General features: G+C 40.5%; 1 protein-coding gene across 5 annotated transcripts in view; it reads right to left on the bottom strand.

Annotated features, from left to right (window-relative positions):
• Positions 1 to 9,289: 9,289 nt before the first annotated feature.
• Positions 9,290 to 21,215, bottom strand: part of LOC127419187 (serine/threonine-protein kinase WNK3-like) — a 71,284-nt gene continuing 59,358 nt past the window's right edge. Inside the window, exons 18-24 of one of the 5 annotated variants that reach the window (XM_051660373.1) lie at positions 19,413 to 21,160; positions 18,431 to 18,677; positions 15,568 to 15,653; positions 14,254 to 14,576; positions 13,736 to 13,971; positions 12,681 to 12,862; positions 9,290 to 12,226 (exon numbers count right to left, since the gene is read on the bottom strand). In XM_051660373.1, the coding sequence (XP_051516333.1) occupies positions 11,687 to 12,226; positions 12,681 to 12,862; positions 13,736 to 13,971; positions 14,254 to 14,576; positions 15,568 to 15,653; positions 18,431 to 18,677; positions 19,413 to 21,160 (3,362 nt within the window). In that variant the 3' untranslated portion in view covers positions 9,290 to 11,686. Of the gene's footprint in view, positions 12,227 to 12,680; positions 12,863 to 13,735; positions 13,972 to 14,243; positions 14,577 to 15,567; positions 15,654 to 18,430; positions 18,678 to 19,412; positions 21,161 to 21,215 lie in introns of those variants that run through there. The other 4 variants (XM_051660375.1, XM_051660374.1, XM_051660376.1 and 1 more) reach the window with 4 other exon arrangements.

Here is a 21,215-nt window from a genome sequence, read left to right as displayed (position 1 = left end):
CTGAAATTAGGCAAAAATGTATGATCTTTCATCAGTTAAGGACAGACACTGTAACTTTTGGTGGACTGGATGCTCTAATTCCATCAATGTACACTATGCATTGTAAAATAAATTGTGCACCCTTTTAAATCTAAATGGTACAGGGGAAGTTCTGCTAAACAAATCTAAGCACTGGAAAATCAAAGTTTTCTCTAAAATACTTTGCAGTTACATTAAACATACCGCTGTTTTGGAGAAGAGTTCCAATTATTTCCTGCCTTAATTGTTCCAGTCCCTTTGCTGTATATAGGAAAACACTTAGCTCCTCTCTGTGTACAAACTGAAAAAAGAAGAAAATAAGAAGCAATTTGATCATATAGAGAAATCAAACATAAATTAGACATCAGCAGACCATATACACCATAATTATTCTACATTGTGTTTCCCAAGATCATGCTTTAGGGAATTGACAGTTTAGGAGGATAACAAACATACATGAGCTATTTTGCATCACTTACTTTTAAAGCAAAGACACCACAGGATGTGCCATCTTGTTGTTTTGGGCGAGGCAGTGTATCACTTGACCACCTTGACAAATTGCATTCCTTGTGTCACAAAAAATCCCGTAACATATGAAAATCATCATTATTGTAACACTGAAACACAACTGATTTTATTTGGCAAGAAATTATATATTTAGCACATAAAAAGCACATTTTGTAGATTAACAACTTCAACTACCTTGTTACATACATTTAAGATTTGACAAAAGTTCTCCCATGGGGTCAAGGAACAAAGCTCTCCTTTGGAATGGCAGCATAACCTTTTAAGTTTTTTAATCACTAAAAACTTTAATAGTTGAAAAATTGTCCTTTTATATATTTGAGACAATGATGAATTGTGATTTTGTAGATGTTTGGTTGAGTTTACACTGGTGAGACATGTTTTCTATACAGAAAACTATACAGACTGTGATTTTTTTTATTTGAGTGTGTTTACCATGATAAATGTTCTAGACAACACTTCTTTGAGAGGGACTATTACGACCTCCTCTACACAAAGTCATAGATTGTGTTATCTCTCTTGCAGTGTATGAAGACAAACTGCAAAGTATCACACAAACATTAAATGTTTATGATAATGTAAACAATTGTGGCTACTGGCTACCATAAACTGGCAATACAAAAAAAAAAAACACACACAAAAAAAAAAACTAATTTTGAAAACTGTTTAAGCACCTAGACAGAAGAATGAGGGAGGTAGAATCCAGACAGGTGGGAAAATATGACTCCACCCAGTTGTTAGCCCATGGAATAATAAGACTGTCTATAAGAATCAAATGCAGTATGTGACATGTCATGTTGCATGTGTTAATATACCAGACCTATTTTTATGACTATTTGAGCATCCAGTTAGAAGAATAAATTAGAAGGAGTGGTGGTGGCGTAGTGGACTAAAGCACTGAACTGGTAAGCAGGAAGTTGATGGTTTGATCCCCACAGCCACCACCATTGTGTCCTTGAGCAAGGCACTTAACTCCAGGTTGCACCAGGGGGATTGTCCCTGTAATAAGGCCACTGTAAGTCGCTTTTGATAAAAGTGTCTGCCAAATGCATAAATGTAAATGTAGCCAGACAGGTGGAAAAAATGACCTTGCCCAGTTTTTACTCCCCTTAATAATAAGACTTTCTATGTCAAATAATCAAATGCTTTATGGGACATACAGTGTAGCTCATTTTTATCTTCCAAACCTATTTTTATGACTATCTGAGCATCTAGACAGAAGAATGAGGAAGGTAGAATCCAGGCAGGTGGGAAAATATGACCTTGCCCAATTATATATAATTATAACTAATACAGTTATTAGTTATTATTGTTATTAATAAGACGATTTCAGTACAATCAAATGCTTTATGGTTGTAAAAAGGCTCTACGTTCATGGGCAATGGAGGAGTCAGGAGACAGCGAACAGTTAAGGTCAGTCTCTTTATTATGGGTCAATGTAACGGCTTATAGCCAACTCAACAAAGGGTTCTTTATGTTGTTTTATTTCCTCTGGCTCATCCCTGGTGCTCTCTCCCCACTCTGACGCTCTGGCATGCCTTTTCAGGTCTCCCTCTGCCATCACAATAATTAAAGACAGGTGTTAGAATAATCATAACCCAGGTGACTATCCACATGACCATGCCCCCCATGCCACATGCACCCACCGTCGACTCAGGCCGGGGCTACATCCGGAAAGTCAGCCACAACCATCTGCACCCCCAGTCTGTGGACCACCTCAAATTTAAAGGGCTGAAGAGCCAGATACCAACGGGTGATCTGCGTTTGATCGGAACAGAGGGTGAAGACCCACCCCAGCAGGTAGTAGCGGAGGGTAAGAACAACCCACTTAATCGTAAGACACTCCTTCTCAATGGTACTGTACTTTGTGTCCCTGAAGGAGAGCTTGCGACTTATAAACAGTGCCGGCCATTCCTCCCCTCCCACCTCCTGCGAGAGCACTGCTCTTTTTTGGTCTTGGGCGCCGGGCAGGCTGTGATTGCTGCGGTTTTGTTAACCTGTGGACGCACCTGCCCGTGTCCCAAGTGGAACCGCAGATACCTAAATTCTACCCGACCAATTGCGCACTTCTTCGCGTTGGCCATGAGTCCCACCTGCTGCAGCGCTCTCAGGGCAGCTCTCAGATGTCGCATATGCTGCCGCCAGTCATTACTATAAATGATAATATCATCCAGATATGTGAAGGCATTTGATGTATGCGGTCTGTGGATCTTGTCCATAAGGCACTGAAACGTGGCCGGGGCTCCGAACAAACCGAACGTAAGCGTCATGAATTGGTGTAATCTGAACGGTGTGGAAAAGCAATTTTTTCTCTGGATATTGGAGTTAAAGGGATCTGCCAATAACCCTTTGTTAAGTCCAGCACTGAGTAAAATTGAGGCCCGCCCGACCAATTGAGTAACTCGTTAATTCACGGCACTGGATAAGCCTCAAATTTGGACACTGTGTTCACTCAACACAGTCAACACAGAACCGGACCGAACCATTGCTCTTTGGTACCAGAATTACCAGGCTGGCCCAATCGCCATGCGACTCTTGTATTACGCCCATTTCAAGCATTACTTTTAATTCTTCCTGAACAATCTTTTTCTTGTGTTCAGGAAGACGATAGGGGTGGCTACGAACCACCACCCCCAGGGTGGTCTCGATATGGTGCTCTATGAGTTTTGTGCGACCGGGAAGGGGTGAAAACATGTCAGCAAATTTCGCTTGCAACCGGGCAATGTCTGCAAGCTGCGACAGTGAGAGGTGGTCTCCGTAAGGGACCGGGGTGAATTAATTTTGTTTTGGGAGTTACTTCCGGCCTGAGCTCTGCCATCTCCGGAACTACCATCGCCAATGCTACAGGTACCGCCTCCCGCCATAATTTGAGGAGGTTGAGGTGGTAGATTTGACCTGCCCCTCCCCTATCCATTTGCCTATCCTCATAATCGAGATCTCCGACTCGTCGTGTGACCTCAAAGGGTCCTTGCCACTTGGTGAGTAATTTGGAGCTCGAAGTGGGCAGCAATACAAGCACTTTATCTCCCTGTGCGAATTCCCGTAGACGAGTGCCCCTGTCGTACAGTCGGCGTTGACGTTCTTGCGCTTGGAGCAAATTCTCCTGTGTTATCTGCAGCAAAGGGTGGAGTTTTGCTCTAAGGTCAAGAACGTATTGAATTTGTTTTTTGCTATTCGAAGGTCCTTCCTCCCAAGCTTCCCGTATGACATCGAGCACGTCGCACGGCCGACGCTCATACAGTGGCTCAAATGGGGGAAAACTCTGTGGAGGCTTGTGGGACCTCTCGTACTGCAAACAACAGGGTTTCGAGCCACTTATCCCAATTTTTAGCGTCTTCGTGTACGAACTTATGAATCATGTTTTTCAAGGTGTTATTAAATCGTTCGACCAACCCATCGGTTTGCAGGTGATAAACACTGGTGTGAATCGATTTAACGCCTAATAATTCGTACAGTTCGTGTAGTGTACGTGACATGAATGTTGTGCCTGTGCCAGTGAGGATTTCCTCTGGAATCCCCACTCAGGAGATAATTTTGAAGAGTGCCTCCACAACACTGTGCTGAGATGTTGCGTAGAGGCACTTGTAACCCAGATGTAAAATCAGAGTAAATTGTATTCTGAGTTATAAGCTTAAAACTAACTAAAGTGCATATTTAACTAAAATATGTGAAGAAACTAAAGACAAGTAACTAGAAACAGAATGAAAATCAAAGAGTCAGAAAAATATGCAAAATTGTTTATTTATTATTAATACTTGCAAATATATGTAAAACATTTTGCAGATAAACGTGACCAATAAGAGTTTGGATCAGCGCTGCAAATGTGATTCATCCAATCAGCCAATCTTGCTGTAGTCGCTGACTCCACCCTAGAGTTAACGCAGACAGACACAGAAGAGACGAAGGAGCGAAGAGCAACGAGATGCCGATCAACTGCGCTGTTAGGAATTTATAGCAGCAAAAGTCTGAAAAATAGGAAAGATTAGTTTAATCTTAAGCTAAAGCTCTAGAAAAAGAGAAAAATACTTACCTGAGAGTGAATCTTGATTCATGAGTGATGAAGTCATTTATTTCACTGTTCATCCGGATAAAACCCAGAAGAAAAAAGTTTAGTTAATTATCGAGGAAATCGGACAGTTTTTGTATATATGTGTTTTGTTCGAGTTGGACCATGTTTTCAACGAGGATAGTTGAATATAGCACCACTGTAGAAAGGCTCTACGCTCATGGGCAACGGAGGAGTCAGGAGACAGCGAACAGTTAAGGTCAGTCTCTTTATTATGGGTCAATGTTTCGGCTTATAGCCAACTCAACAAAAGGGTTTCTGGCTCATCCCTCGTGCTCTCTCCCTGCTCTGATGCTCTGACATGCCTTTTATAATTAACACCTAAAACCTGTCACTATAATTAGAGACAGGTGTTAGAGTAATCATAATCCAGGAGACGATCCTTACCGCTCTCCCTCTCCCGTAGACCGTCACATGACCACGCCCCCCATGCCACAATGGGACATACATTGTTGCTTGTTTTAATCCTCCAAACCTATTTTTGACTTTCTGAGCATCTAGACAGAAGAACGAGGAAGGTAGAATCCAGGCAGGTAGGTTAAAATTACCCCGCCCAGTTATTACACCCCTGAATAATGAGGCTATTTATGTCAAAATAGTCAAATGCTTTATAGGACATACAGTGTTGCATTTATTAATCCACCAAACCTATTTTTATAACTATTTGAGCATCCAGCTACAAGAATGAGGGAGGTAGAATTCAGGCAGGAGGGAAAATATGACCTTTCCCAGTTATTACCCCCCTGAATAATATGATTGTACTGAAATAGACAATCAAATGCTTTATGGGACATACAGTGTTGCTTGTTTTAATCATCCAAACCTAATTGTATGACTATTTGAGCTACCAGCCATAAGAATGAGGGAGGTAGAATCCAGGCAGGTGGGTAAAAATGACCCCACCCAGTTATTAACCCCCAGAATAATAATACAGTACAAACAAATGCTTTATGGGACATATAGCGTTGCATTAATCAATCCACCAAACCTATTTTTATTCTGAGCATCCAGCCAGAAGAACGAGGGAGTCAGAAACCAGGCAGTAATTACTCCCTGAATAATGAGGCTTTTTATGTCAGAAGAGTCAAATGCTTCATTTGACTTATAGTGTTGCCTATGTTCATTTACCAAACCTATTTTTTATGACTATCTGAGCATCAAGGCAGAAGAATGAGCGAGTTAGAATCTAGATAGGTGCTGAAAGTGACTCCACCCATAATAAACAGATATTATTCTGGTCAATAGACAATGGTTTTTTTCCACCAATGTTGCAAGACAGGCAATTATTGCACATGTTCTGTGACTACTGCATGTATTTTTTTTTTTTTTAAACTAACAGGTTTATTAAATAAAATACTAATAAAAAAAAAAATGAATCATGCATGTTAAACACAGATTTGTGAAATTGTACAATATTGTTTCATTGCATTAGTTAGTAGCGCACAATAATGACAAAGAAAATATATTTTTATATATGTAATGTTTCGTGAGCAGCTGACACTGTAGTGTAAAATTCTACTCATACTGATTTTACTTTCAAGCAGACCAAGAAATTGACCTCAAATGACTCATCAACGTGTTAAATGACATGAGTTTGGTAGAAACACCAATATGCACGTTTGGCAAAGATGTCTGAAACGAGGAGGATTAAAAGCCATTGAGTTTAATTTCTGAGTCTATGGTGCAGTCTACAGGTAAAACAACGTGATTTGCCCACTCAACTGAACAGGGTGAAGCCTTTGAATGAATTTTCCGAGTTTTTACTGTCATCTAGAGGAAACGCAGAGTTGCTGTGCACGTGCACGCAAAGGGAGGTATGCTTCAGCCAGGCAGTCGGAATTAGGCACACTAAGCGCCCTCCTGAGGAAGACACCTTTGAATTTGAATGACTGTGCCAGGTAAGGAATGGATGGTTGTGCAAGATGTTAAGACGCTTGTATAACTGCAGAGAACTGATTGCCATCATAAATTAAGAATATTAGTGGTGGTCAATAAGACTGTAAGATATATAGCCTATATATACATATACGTGATAAATCGCAAATGAACTTGCGACATGATTTTAATCAATTTATACAGTTTATAAAGATGCAAAGAGCAGAAAATACTAAGCACACTTCTCTGTGTGTGTCCCTATATCGCCCTCCAGCTTGTTGGCTATTTATCATATTATGTGACGGTCAAATATGTACTGCAATAGTTTTTCTATTACAATAAATAAATAAATAAATAAATAAAAAAATAAAAAAATCGCCTTGACTTACTGTACTCTTCAATTGGTTCTATAAACTAAGCCATCTTGTTTTTTAGAAACCTTGTAAATCTTAACCTACACTTAAGGTGAAGATTTCCCAACCTTAAGGTTTACTTAGAAAAATGGCACAAAAAGGGGCTTTATGCAGCACTCTTAAGTACAAAATAAATAGTTAAGGAAACCGAAAGGGATTATGACGTTAAAATCCCTTAAGGAACACTTAACGGTTCTGCAACTCCCTTGCATTTAAGGGAAACTTTAGGGTGATCTTAAGGGAAAACTACACTTAAGGTGCTTTATGCAACCAGGCCCTGACACTGAGAACAGCTTGGATGGGCCTTTTCCTCTTTGGCCCGGAGAACACAACAGCTTTTTTTCCCAAAACTATTTGAAATGTGGACTCGTCGGACCACAAAACACGATTCAACTATTCTACTTTCCATCTCAGATGAGACCGAACTCAGTGAAGTAGGCGGCGCTCCTGGACAGTTGTTGTGTAGGTGAATCAGGATTGTGCTCTGAGGAGGTTCTATAATGTCTCTTTCTCTTGGTATGTCGATTAAAATACAGGAGCGGATCAGGTTCAAAGCAGAAGGATTTCTTGCCCTGAAGAGTCCTACATGAAGGCAATTAGGGTATATAGAGTGTGGTTCTGACAATAAAAAAAGAAATAAATAAATAATCAGACTTGACTGTTATATCAAAATAACCACATGAATCTACACAATATTAAGGTTCACTGAAATAAATCAACTCTCAATAATGCAATACACAATGTAATGGAGCGCTGTCATCCTTATGTAAACGTAGGCGAAAACGAAAGTGATAAGTATCACACAGTGCACTACTCAAATATAAACTTACATAATCATCAGCATCGCAGCATAATGGAAGGAATAAACAAATACAGAAAGGATGAGGATAAAAACAATGATATTAGTAAACATCACGCGGCGCGTGAAGCACTGAACACGCCAACTTAACATTAACGCAACAAGTTCCAATTATCTCAGTAACAGCGGTCAAACACCATATTGACTTATAAAACAAATGCTGTGACTAACAAGGATTGTCTATAGTATAAACTGGTACTTACAATCACTCATAGACGCACACTATTATACACAGATTGAAGTTATTACTCCTGGTCCCAGGGCAATTTTCTCTTAGGCTTCATTCCGCTGAGTCATGACAGTGACTGACAGGTGTGCTAAGCCCCACCTTTCCAACAGCAGTGTTGATGTATGGCTTCTGCTTTGCACAGTGAAGCCTTAAACTGCATCTGTGGGTGCATGGCAAATGGTGTTGATTGAGAAAGATTTACCAAAGTATTCACGAGCCCATGTCATGATATCCATTTAAGATGCATGACGATTTTTAAGACAGTTGACGTCTGAGGGATCAGAGATGACACGCATTCAGAAATGGTTTTTGTTTTGCCTTTTACGCACTGAGATTTCACCGGATTCCTTGAATCTCTAAGTATGTTGTCTACTGTAGAGTGAAATGCCCCAAATCCTTACTATTTGACTTTGGGGAACATTGTTCTCAAAGCGTTGGATTATTTGCTGCCGCATCTGTTGGCAAATTGGCAAGCCTTGACCCATCTTTGCTCTTGAAGGACTAGGCTTTTTCTTTGAGGCTCTTTATATACAATAACAAAATTGCCTCACCAGTTTAACATCTTTCGTTTCACATTACCTTGTTATTTCAACTCGTAAGATTGATATTATTCCTAAATTGCCCCTCTCTCAACTTTTGAATTGAAATATATATATATATAAACTTTTAAATTCACAAGGTAAAACATCAAATAATGTGTTGTTGTGGTGCTTTCATTAGCACAGAGTGAATCGAATTTACAAATCACTCCTTTTTGTGTTTATTAGTATTTTTCATACTGTCCAAACTTTTTTGGAATTGGGGTTGTACATGTGATGTAGACTTACATTTTTCCATAATTTACAAAATACATATTTTATGCTAAAAAACAAAACAAAAAACAAAACAAAAATGGGGGCCTGGGTAGCTCAGCGAGTATTGACGCTGACCACCCCTGGAGCCGCGAATTCGAATCCAGGTCTCCTAAGCAACCAAATTGACCCGATTGCTAGGGAGGGTAGAGTCACATGGGGTAACCTCCTTGTGGTCACAATTAGAGGTCTCGCTCTCAATGGGTCGCATGGTAAGTTGTGTGTGGATCGCGGAGAGTAGCATGAGCCTCCGCGGTGTCATGCACAGCGAGCCACGTGATAAGATGCACGATTGACTGTCTCAGAAGCGGAGGCAACTGAGACTTGTCCTCCGCCACCTGGATTGAGATGAGTAACTGCGCCACCACGAGGACCTACAAAGTAGTGGGAATTGGGCATTCCAAATTGGGAGAAAAGGGGATAAAAAAAAAAATACAATTTCACACATTGATGTTTAACGTTTGATGTTTATTTTTGATTAGTTACAAAACATAAATAGAATCAACAGTTGAATTAGTTACAATTTACAGTAGCTAAATCACCAGCAAGAAGTTTAGTCCTCTAGATTATTTTTGCTTAAATTACCTTTTATTATTGGTGCTCTGTCAAGTAATTCTGGGGTCCATCTGGTTTGCCATACAACTTCACCCAGTCGACACCTCACTGCAGCAATGATTTGGCTTAAAATTTTCCCAATCACTCACATCAAATTAAAGATGTAAACTTTAAAAATCTCCTTGTAATCTCAGGCCAAAAGTTTGGGGTGAAGTTGGAGGCCATCAAGAAACAATTTAGGACCTGTCTTGTTATCAGATAACCACAGCTTTCTCAACACAGTACACAATTTTACATGTTTACAAACCTTGTAAAATACAAAAATAACGCTTTCTTTTAGATTACATTTTTGTAACACTTCAGCAGAGGGTTCTTTACATTTCCCATTTGTAGATAATGGATAATGTTTTAGTTTTTTCTGACACAACAGCCTTTACTCACCACAAATGTACCACTGGTTACTGAGGATGTGGGCTTTCTTTTTTAAAAAAGGCCACAAAATACTGGAAACTGAATGATCACAACCCTCTGTAGGCAGTGGCAATGGTGACTTTTTTTTTTAAACATCCACAACTTCAAGCATTATCACAATTAAAAAGCTTCACAAAACAAATCTGTCCCCCCACCTAATTCTTTATTTTCTGTCCACTTTACATACTACATTCCTTCCAGTCTCTCTCTCACAAACATTGTTAAAAAATGCAGAGCATTCTTTATCCATCTGAATGGCAGGGTCCATGATTCACACCTTCCTTTCGATCACCTTTTTTACTTACACAACATTCAAGAACACACACAGTCATTCTTTCTGAATATGGGCATTACTTGATACCCTGGAATAGTCTAGTTAGATGTTTGAAGCACAGGCCAAAGTTGTCTGGAGCTCCTTGCTGTCTGACAAAATACTTTAACTCATCCCTTTTGGGTTTCTTTATTACGAAGGGGATTAACTCTCATGTACATGAGTAAACATGGCAGCTAGACAGAATTAGCTGCTGATTATTAAAGGCTGGGCACTGATGTCTTGGTCCAACAGAATCACATACAGAGCTTCAGAAAAAATGCATTTCTCTCTAAAAGGCAATCTACATGTGGATGTTCTCCCAATAAAATTGCTTGGCAGTTATATATTTCTTAGCATGTACTAGAGTAGCATCTGATGAAATCTTGGATTTGTTGAGGAATACATCTTTTTGCCAGTGTTTTGCTGATGCATCGTGTTCACAAAAGCAAACTCACAATTCACATATCACAGTTTGGCGTGCACAAAAGCACGTTCATACAGGGCTGTGCAAAATACACAAGAACAAGAGCAAGCTGCGTTCACTTCACATGAGCTTTCAAAACAGCCGTCTAGTCTTGCACTCTTCACCATGGGATTAATGTTAATATTGTAAACCTTAAAAAGTATAACTTCTGCTAAAACAGGAAAATACTGCAATCATATTGGCTAATGAAATTAAATGAAGAACTGAATAGTTTTTTTCTCAGAATCAATTGCAGAATGCAGGAGTGTAAAATTAGTCCATGGCTATTTATGTTATTCTATAAAATCTTCGCTAGTCTAAAATGTTACCGTTATTTATCATTGTAAAACAGAATACATGAGGAGCATGCCTTATCCGTGCACAACACTGTACAACAGTGTTTTGATTGTTTTCGTAGCTATGATGATGGTTGCAAGGTTACGGTTACCATGCTCTGCACTGGATCATGCTGTTGTTGCGACTGCTTATAAATCTCACTGCCTGTTGAATCCGTTGTGCTCATTGTCTTTAAGATGGCGCTTCTCGGTTAATGTCTGGTTGTTGTTTCTGTGCGCATATAAAAAATATTTCTTTTAAGCTATACAGATCCACGTCACAACACATAAAAGATTAATTCAAATATCAGTTACTAATTGCACTTTTAAATTCAAATAGTCCTTTCATTTGAAGCATTGATAAATAAAAACAAAGATGATCATATTTCATGTCAAAAAGATTTTCTTCCAACATGTCTCTATATAGGGAGAGTTAAGGTCCAACTAAGTTGGATATAAAACTTGACAGTGCGGAAACACACAGAGGATATGTATTGGAAAATGCAACACAAACAAACGCGCACAAAAACACATACTACGTAATTTTACACCCCCATACCCATGCACACCAACACTCAACCGTTTGCTACTAGTTTCCTTCCTGTACAAGATGTATATTAGAGTCTGTTTGGTCTTGGTCTGAATGAGACCATTCAAGCTCTCTTCTCTTCTATCTCTCATTCTCGCTCCATCAAAGCATATTTGTCCCCATCTCACTGCTGTCCTAAGGGAAGGGTGGAGGTGGAGGGCTTGGCTTGAAGTTTGGCACTGGAAGGCAGAGCGGAGTTCAAGGAAGAAGAGGAGGAGCATGAGCAGAAGGTTGTAGTAGCGACAGTGTCTTGATTGGCAGCGGTGGGGGCAGAGGCAGCTGTGATGCTGGTGGCAGGGGGCAGTGGAGGCCCCATTGTGGTCATGACAGAGGGGGAGGTGGTGGGGGAAGGCAGCTGTGGAGGCGTGCTGGTGGCTGGGGGCTGTAACTGGGTTTGGGACTGGGGCACGGCTTCTGACAGAAGCTGTACCTGCTGCAGGTGCAGGGGAGACTGGCTGTACTGCAAGGGCTGAAGGTGCAGGGCAGGCTGCAAATGTGCATTCTGCTGGGGTAGAGGAGCAATGGAAAACTGCGTTGGAGGTGGCTGTGTTTGTCCTCCGATGGCGCTAAAGGGGGCGGAAGCTATTGTAGACAAGGTGACTGATACTGGAGCACTCTGAGGGTTCATAGGAGCTGCTGGAAACCATCCAGATGAAGCAGTTGTCTGCAAAAGAAAACCATTGTCTTGTATATTACAAATCAGAGTATTAAACCCATACAGGCTAGTGTGGGTCTAAATGTTTAAAACCTTTAGTGATGTGTGTGACTTTTTTGATGTTCAAATATATCCCAGCTTAATATGCAGAGTCAACTATAAGTAAGCCATTTGTAGGTTGATTCTGCCCAAAAAAGTGCAAACACTGTGCCTCTGTGACGTTATCAAAACATTGCTCTGTTTGTTTGAGCATCCCGACCAGCCCAACATAGTGTTATTGGCTCAACCAATGGCATAAGTTGGGGGCAAGTCTATTTGTTTGTCCAACCAATTGAAGACGGGAGTGTTTGGGAAACCTATTAGAAAACAGCCATTATTTTTTCAATTTCATGTGGTGTCGTTAGTGGTGCAGAAATTACACACTTCACCTTTAAACTGTGCAATTGTTATATGAATGCTTTACCTCCACAGGTTGGCCCCACCCGCCCAACTCTTGCACTTGTTGGATCTGTTTGATTTGATTTAGCGAAGGCTTGGGCTGAATAGGACAAACAGTTTCTTTTGACCACTCGTCAACAAGTTTGTGCAGCTCATCTGTGAATGTGCTCTTTCTGATGGCAGAACTCTGTGCTGAGGGACTCTGGTCTGAGGAGAAAACGATGGAATCGTTAAATAAAGATTCCTCTGATCAAATATGTATGTACTGATTTGAGGCTCTACAAGGGGCATATTGTCCACCTCTATTAGCAGTCAGTGAGGAGGTCTTATCTGGCTTGTGGTATGAAACCACACCAAAACCAGAATATCTGCTGGACTGCTGAAGACTCCCTTTTTTGTGTTTAAAGAGTTTTTTTTTTGTTTTTTGTTTAAATAAGAAAGAGGGAAAATAATCAGGGTGGATTTGAATTATAGTCCAAATAAAATCATTATGTGCTAATTAACCCCCATTAAGGGAATAATTCACCCTAAAATGAAAATTCTGTCATTATTTACTCACCCTCATGTTGTTTGAAACCCATAAAAAAAATTCTTCTCACATAGAACACAAAAAGAGATTTTGAAGAATGTCCAAAATGTTCTTTTCCATGCAGTGAAAGTGAATTGCGATACAGACCGTCAAGCTACAAAAGGGATATAAAAAGCAGAATAGGATTCATTGTGATGGTTTGAATGTGTGGAAGTATTGAATGGAATTTGAGATATATGGCAGAAAGCAAGATTTTCACTGAATAACAACAAATTTCAGTCTGTTCCTCACACAAACCTTCCATATGGCTTGAAAAGACTTGGAATATAGCACACAAGTCAAATGGACTGCTTTTTATAAAAAATCCTTTTTAGAGCTTGGCAGTCTAAACCATCTACTTTTGTTGTATGGAAAAGAGAAGCCTGGACATTCTGCTAAACAGCTCATTTTGTGTTCAATGGAAGAAAATACAGGCTAGGTGAGAAAAATTAGATAATTGTTATTTTTGGGAGAACTATCCCTTTCAGATGAACTCTGACAGAGAGCAGTACCTTGGTGTATAACTCTGTTGTTATCCATGTGAGAGTGGGGTCGGGGCCGGAGCTTGGCTTTAGAGGGTCGGGGTCTACGTGGGGAGATGGCGAAGGGAGTGTTGGGCAGAGGGGGGGTCCTGGGCAGGGTCAGTGGAAGAGGCTGCCTGTGGTCTTTAAGAGAGCGAAGCTGCCTGTACAACTCCTGCAGCTCTTTGTTCTGCTGTGCCTGCAGGGATACCACCTCTTTAATGTGTCTACAAAAACAAAACAAAAAAAGTAAGAGGAAAACAGAGAATTAGGAAAAAGTAGGACCTTTTCAAAGCTAGAAACCTTTGTTTAAGAGAAAAAAGCAGTATTATAGACAATTTGCCTTTCAAAAAAGATACATTTACTTGAGAAGCTACATTACATTAGATTTTCAGTATTGTTTTCAGAAAAATCTAACTCTTATACAAGTAAGATTTATGCTTAAACCAAGAAGAAAAAGAACAAAACTATTTGTCAGTGGGGTAAGAAAAATTGCCACCTTCTCTTACTTCTCTCTCAGCTTGTGGAGCTCTCTCCTTAAATCTTCATCCTCCACCTCACTCTCATCATCGCTGCTGCCCAGGGGTGAGTGACCCCTGGGTGGGTGGCTGGGTGCTGTAGTTCTCCTCTCCTCTTTCTCGCCATCCTTCCCTTTCGATCTCCTCCTCTCTCTCTCCAGGTCAGGTGAAACTGGGGAGCTGTCCATCAGATGTTCCTCTCTCTTTTCGGCCTGAGTGACTGAGAAACGGCCAACTTTTTTGTGCGCGATTTCTTGGCTTGGTACAGCTTCTTGTGCTGGAGGGGGCTCTTTGGGCTGGGACACTGGAATCACCTAAAAGCAAAGGGGATGGGAATAAGTAGGTACATTATACTGTATTTGTAAACTCTGATTACTATAAAGTACATTTAACTTGTACACTATTTGCAGACTAGGACTGGGAGATGTATCAAATATTCACGATTTTGCTGGCAACATAAAATTAAGCAACACTGTGAATCTTGTGATGATTTTAATGCACTTTTTATTTGGCCATTAAATTTCCATGTCATTAGACTAATTTCATGGTTCCTCGTTGTCAAGCTACTCTGACACCGTAAGACAGATAAATATGTTGTTTGAACGAGCAAAATCTCTGATTTAAGCAAAAAAATTTTGTTAGAATTGGAAAATTTGATTCATTTCCATGGATCAGCTCAAACTGTTTCAATTAATAGATTCAAAATTAGTTTACTTTTATCATATTATTCAAAAATGTTCATGGATGTCTCCGTGTGGCATTTCTTACATGTATAAAAAAAACATGTATTTCAGTAATATGGACTTAAATATTGCTTACTATGTATTGTCATATTGGTGCGTATAAATGAAAATGATTAAATATAATTCTTCCTTGTGTTCATTTAGTGAAAAACAGTTTGGGAAACAGACTTGATTTTTTTTTTTCTCAACTAGATTTGTACGTTTTTAAAAAAAATATATATATATTACATTAAACATTTAGAATCAAATTTCTACAAATGCGGTTTGGTCGATATGATGGTTCTTTTCCAGTCATTACAGAGCAAATACATAAATCTTAGAGTACATATGGAGATATTTTCTTTTCTTCATTATATCACCCAGCCCTACAGAAAACCGAACGTTTTTTTATTTATAAATCAGGAAACAGGATAAATCAATGTTGTTTCTATCTATATTATCTGTATTTCTATCTCTGGTATAGTGTATTGTCTTTTAATGTTTGCTGTTCATACTGTCTGACAAGCTACTGGGAAGGCTGATCTACTGTAGAACATTTTATATAACAGAATAACGGCAGCACCTGGAAACGTCCTCTGCGCGAGTAGGGCTGGACATTTGTAGATGTCTCTGTCTCCTCCTTTATCCCCTGACTGTTGGAGTTGCCATCTTATTAGAAGAAAAGAGAGACACAAAAGACGAGGGAACACAACGATAATCACAAAATGAAACAGGAACAAACAGAGAACAAACAATCAGAGACAAACAATACAATTGGTATAAAAACCAAAACAACAGACACAAAGACACAAGCAAGCACACAGACACACAAAAGAGACACCACAGACACATATGGCATTAATAACAGTTCACCCTTTTTGGAATGAGATCTTCGACTAACAAGCATCCATGCATGTTCACAGGGGATAGTGAGATTACAGAGTCAGCATGGCAAATTACAGCATCACTGGCAGTCCGTGAACATGAATACAGATATGATTATCATCTAAGTGGATGCAGAGTGTGATGGGGAATGGGTATGGGGAGGGGTGGCAGGGAGCAGCTTAAACAGAAAATAAAATTTCTGCAGTTCACTTTTGAAAACATCTGAGAGTAATAAATACAAGTAGTTTGCCCCATCCATCCACACTCACACAATTGCAATGATCAGTCTGATTGTAATATCACTGCATGGAGAGTGGAGACATCTCCAGCTGATTGACAGTGATACCAGTCAACATGTGTGATGGCTCTGAATATTCTAGATCTACTGTATATTTAGAGTGTGTGTATTACTATTTCTAGCTGATGATGACCATACATCCACACATATGCATATTGTTGCATGTTCCTATAAATGTAATAAAAAGTAGAACAATTTAATTCTATTACTTTGGCCTGATTACATTTATGTTATGCTGGGAATTGCACACTACCATAGTACTCATAGTTTTTAAATATACTGTGCACAGCATGTAAATGGAAACATTATTCATGAAATACCTGTATGATTCAGTACATTTGCCAAAATGTGCAGTATACAACCAGAGCCCACAATGTGGCATACTGTAGTCACAATGCACTCCATTTCCAATGTGATGAATGAATTGGAAAGTCATTTGTACCACAAATTTTTAAATTTTTCTTGACCGTAATTAAAAAAAAAGAAAAAAAAGTAAATCCCGAGATAACATGATGCCACTCGCAGAAATTAACATACATCGTAATAAGGGCATGTGATGACAATGTTTGAAATGTTTAGCGTTGCATATTGTGTACTTTACATACTATTATTAATATGGTAGTATTAAATTCCAAACATAGCCTTAGACATGCAGAAAATATATAAAAATGAAACTTTCCAAAAGTCTGCCCAGGTAGGAAAGAACAGGATATTACCTAAAAGTCTGAGAGCTCACATTAAAAATGGATAGCTGTCATTTGGAAAAGGTTGATAGTTGTTTGCTTTGCTATTACTTACTTGCTAAGGCTTCAATGAGTTCATTCATATATGTACACTTTGTCAATGGTTCAAAGAAATCTAAATTAAAAGGTGTAATTTGGGCCAGATTAATTTCTCTCAATTAAAAGCAAGTTTGCAACTGTTATTTTCTTATTATAAAAGACAGAAACTTAATAAGAGTGGGTATGATCAATATGAGTGATGACATCTAGTTTCATGCCTCTAAAATGACTAAACTAACCAAAAACAAACAGGTGCAAACTTCAGACTGTCTGGCCCATGTAGTTTGTAAATAAGCATTCTATTCTCTGATTACAGGTGGTTTGATTGTGAGGCCGGGTGCAGGAAGGTGAGGGGCTTGGGTACTGCAATACTGCACTGCATAGGGTAGGACTTGAGACTCAGATCCAGGTGTGCCGCACCAGGGTCATCCATCTTCCTAGAGTCTCTCCCTTTTCTACATTCCTCTGTTCTTACCCCTGGGTAACCCATGCAGACAAAACGAAAAGAAGCTACAACAAATGTTAATGTACAGCAGAGCAATTCTGTATAAAACAAATGCAGGTGATGCTATGATATCAGTACAGACTAAGCACAGCAACAAGAATGCGACCATGGGAGAACTATTAGGATTAATAACTAATTATCAACTTTAACAGTATTTTTAGACATTAAAGGGATAGTTCACCCAAAAATGAAAATTCTCTCATGATTTACTCACCCTCTTGGCATCCCAGATGTGTATGAATTTCTTTCTTCTGCTGAACACAAATTATGATTTTTAGAAGAATACTTCAGCTCTGTAGATCCATATAATGCAAGTGAATGGGTGCCAAAAATCTGAAGCTCTAAAATCCACATAAAGGGAGCATAAAAGTAATCCAATTGACTCCAGTGGTTAAATCCATGTGTTCAGACACAATATGATAGGTGTGGGTAAGAAACATAAATATTAAAGTCATTTTTTTTAATTATAAATTCTCCTGCCTGCCCAGCAGGGGGCAATATGCATGACAAATGTGAATCACCAAAAACAGAAGGAGGAGAAAGGTCTTAAATATTCATCTGTTTCTCACCCACACCTATCATATCGCTTCAGAAGACATGGATTTAACCACAAGAGTCGTCTGAAGTACTTTTGTTGCCCTTATGTGGATTTTGGAGCTTCAAAATTTTGGCACCCACTCACTTGCATTGTATGGACCTACAGAGCTGAAGTATTCTTTGTAAAAACCTTTGTTTGTGTTCAGCAGAAGAAAGAAAGTCATACACATCTGGGATGCCAAGAGGGTGAGTAAATAATGAGAGAACTTTCATTTTTGAGTGAACTAACCCCTTTAAGAAATCCCTATCTAGCAAGGTTAGAGCCAGCTACATTAAGTTGGGTATATTATTTTTAATCTAAACATTTGTATTAGGTCAGTGCCCACCCACACCCCTCAATCGCTCTCTCTCTCGTGCGCGCGCTTCCTGTGGACACTACCTTGCTGGACTCTGGGCTTCTTGAACAAGCTGGCGGAGTGGCGCAGTTTGCATGCCCAGCTTTTGAATTTGCGAGTCCAGGATTTCTTGCTAACAGGATTTCTGATACTAGGACATGTCAGGTTTAGGCCAAAATATCCACCTCCTTCATTGTCCTGCTGCTTTCCAGGCCACAGAGGGATGGGCTGCTGAGAAGGCGGCAACGGAACGTCTCCAGGGGTGCAGGTTTCTGAAACGGAGGGGGCAGCCTGGACACCAAATGTGAACAAGAGGAGAGGAACAAACATAAGAAATAGAGGGAAATATAGACAATAGATTTGGAATAATGCTAAGATTGTAAGTGTCATAACAGAGTTCAAAATGTAAATAATTTTAATTACTACAAATAACAGTACCAGTCCTGGATGCTAATTGGTCAGTAGTGTTCCAGCTATGTTAAAATCCACAATAAAGTAACAGCTATGATGCAAAATACTTGGTTTACTGTATCACTTTGCAGCGCCCATAGCAGATTGCTACTTTTGTAGTATAGTAATGCACTGTTATGTCAGGGATTTTATCTTCTAGTGGAAAGATGGCACTTAAAGGGATAGTTTACGGTAAAATTCAAATTCTATCAATTACTCAGCCTCATGTTGTTCCAAACCTGTATAACTTTCTTTGCTGTACCACAAAAAATGATGTTAGGCAGAAAGACAGCATTCATTTTTGGATGAGCTATCGCTTTAAAGAATTTGCTTAAAATATTTTATTGAAAATTTGCCTCAATATTTGAATTATGTCACAACTTTTTTAGAAAGCATTGAGGCCATAAACAGTTTATAAAGCTCTCAAGGCCATGCTTTTTATTGTGAATATAGTTACAGCAAGAGGTTGTTGTTCAGCATAATGCGCAGCAGAGTACCTCAATGCTTAAATAATGTCTATCTTTAGAGACAACACTGCATTATCATTTAAATGTGAAATATTCATACCCCACTTACACTTACTGAGGGTTCACCAGGCAAAGGCGGAGATCCGGGCTCCTGTGAGGGGAAGAGGAGAGAGCATGGTGGGGATGTAGAGGAGAATGAGGCAGGCTGGTGTTGCACAGCAGCAGATTGGGCCAACTCCTCCTCACCTGCTCTCTCCTTCTCTCCATCTGAAGAGGTTGAGGAAGAGCGAGGGGTGGTGGAGGAGGTGGTAGAAGAAGTGGAGTGAGGGGAAGTGTCTGAAGAGGTGACATGAGGAGGGGAGAATGCATAGTGAGGCTCTGAAGACTCGTCATCTCCCACTGAGGTGGACGCTGCAGCAGATGCAGAGGTGGGGGCGCCAGTGGTGCCACCTCCCAGTGCTGACCCACTGCCACTGTGCTCCTGATACAGCAGAGTTCTAAGCTTCTCATCCAAAGTCTTAATACGGTTGTCCACAAACTCAATTTTCGGGGGGCCTTCACTGTCTGATTCTGCTACTGAGGAGGGCTGGGCTGGAGAGGGGGTAAATGTTTGGGAGAGGGCTGGCAGAGCAGTCTCAGAAAGAAGGAGGGGTGGGAGAGAGGGGTCTGAAGAGGGATGGGGCAGGGCAGAGTGGCTGATGGGGTCCTCTACGCTGGCCTCACCCATTGACAGCTCCGACTCCGAGTGCTGGAGAGATGCCTGCTTCTGCACAGCTGGAGGCACTGCAGATTGTGCCATTGGTTGAGAGTGCAGCATATCATGTGGTAACTGCTGAAGTAATGTCTGTGGCTGCACGACATGTGTCTGCTCAGTGGGGAGCAGCTGTGGGATCACAGGCTGAAACTGTGCTCGAAGCTGTAGGGGATCTTGGGGTTGGAAGGCATGCTGTGGCTGCATGGACAGCATTGTTGGGGCCTGCACTGTTTCTTTAGGAACATACTGGTCTATGGGAACATGTTCAGGATTGCTTGTTTTCTGGAGGCTGTGCTGCTCCAAGAATGTGGTCTGCAGCATTGGTGATTGTTGAGATTGAACTGGTACTTGTTGGTGTGGGATCTGCGGTAGCACAGACGGCAGAACTTGGTGCAACTGTGGCTGCTGGACTGCTGGAAGACTTGTATGCAAAGGTTGGGGCACTGTCTCCATTGGCTGTGGTTGTGTTTTTGATTCAGCTGGCCTTTGGCTTGTTTGGAGTTGTGGTTGCAGTGGAGTGGCCTGATAGCCTGCCTGCAGAACATGCTGTTGCAGAGGAGGCGTAATCTGCTGTTGCTGAGCCTGCATCTGTTCTGTGGTGCCTATTGTTGACTGTAGTGTCTGGGTGTCTTGAAGCTGGTGAGTTGCCAGGGTTTGTTGAAGTATCTCAGGCTTCTGTGAGGTTGCCGTTTGGGTTTGAGCAAAAAACTGCTGCGAAGGATCAGCGTGGCCAACCAGTGATGCTGGTGGGGACCCATAACCTGACATGGTAGAGAGAGGCTGTTCAGAATGACTCTGCACTTTAAAAGCAGTATCGCCTGAGGCCATGTTGGAGCCCACAAGGGCCACAACCGCAGGAAAATAAGGAGCAGAAGGGCTTGAGGACATGACAGGGATTGGGTCTGTGATCAGAGTAGCAGAGGTGACTTGCTCTAGTTTTGGCAAGGCAGCGGGTGTGATGTCTTTGTGGGCGGCAATGGCCGAGGCTGACATGGATGCAGGGGCAGATACTGTAGAGACTGGAGGAGAGGACGCAGACAGTGAAGAACTTGGAGATGATGCAATTCCAGCAAAAGACTCTGATCGCTGAGGGATTTCATGGTCTGATAATGTAATAGAGAATACATACTCTTTAGTGGTCATGGTAATATTACTATT

This window comes from Myxocyprinus asiaticus, chromosome 28 (assembly GCF_019703515.2).
Source record: "Myxocyprinus asiaticus isolate MX2 ecotype Aquarium Trade chromosome 28, UBuf_Myxa_2, whole genome shotgun sequence".
Lineage (NCBI taxonomy): Eukaryota > Metazoa > Chordata > Actinopteri > Cypriniformes > Catostomidae > Myxocyprinus > Myxocyprinus asiaticus.
This window is presented reverse-complemented; position numbering and strand designations above follow the sequence as displayed.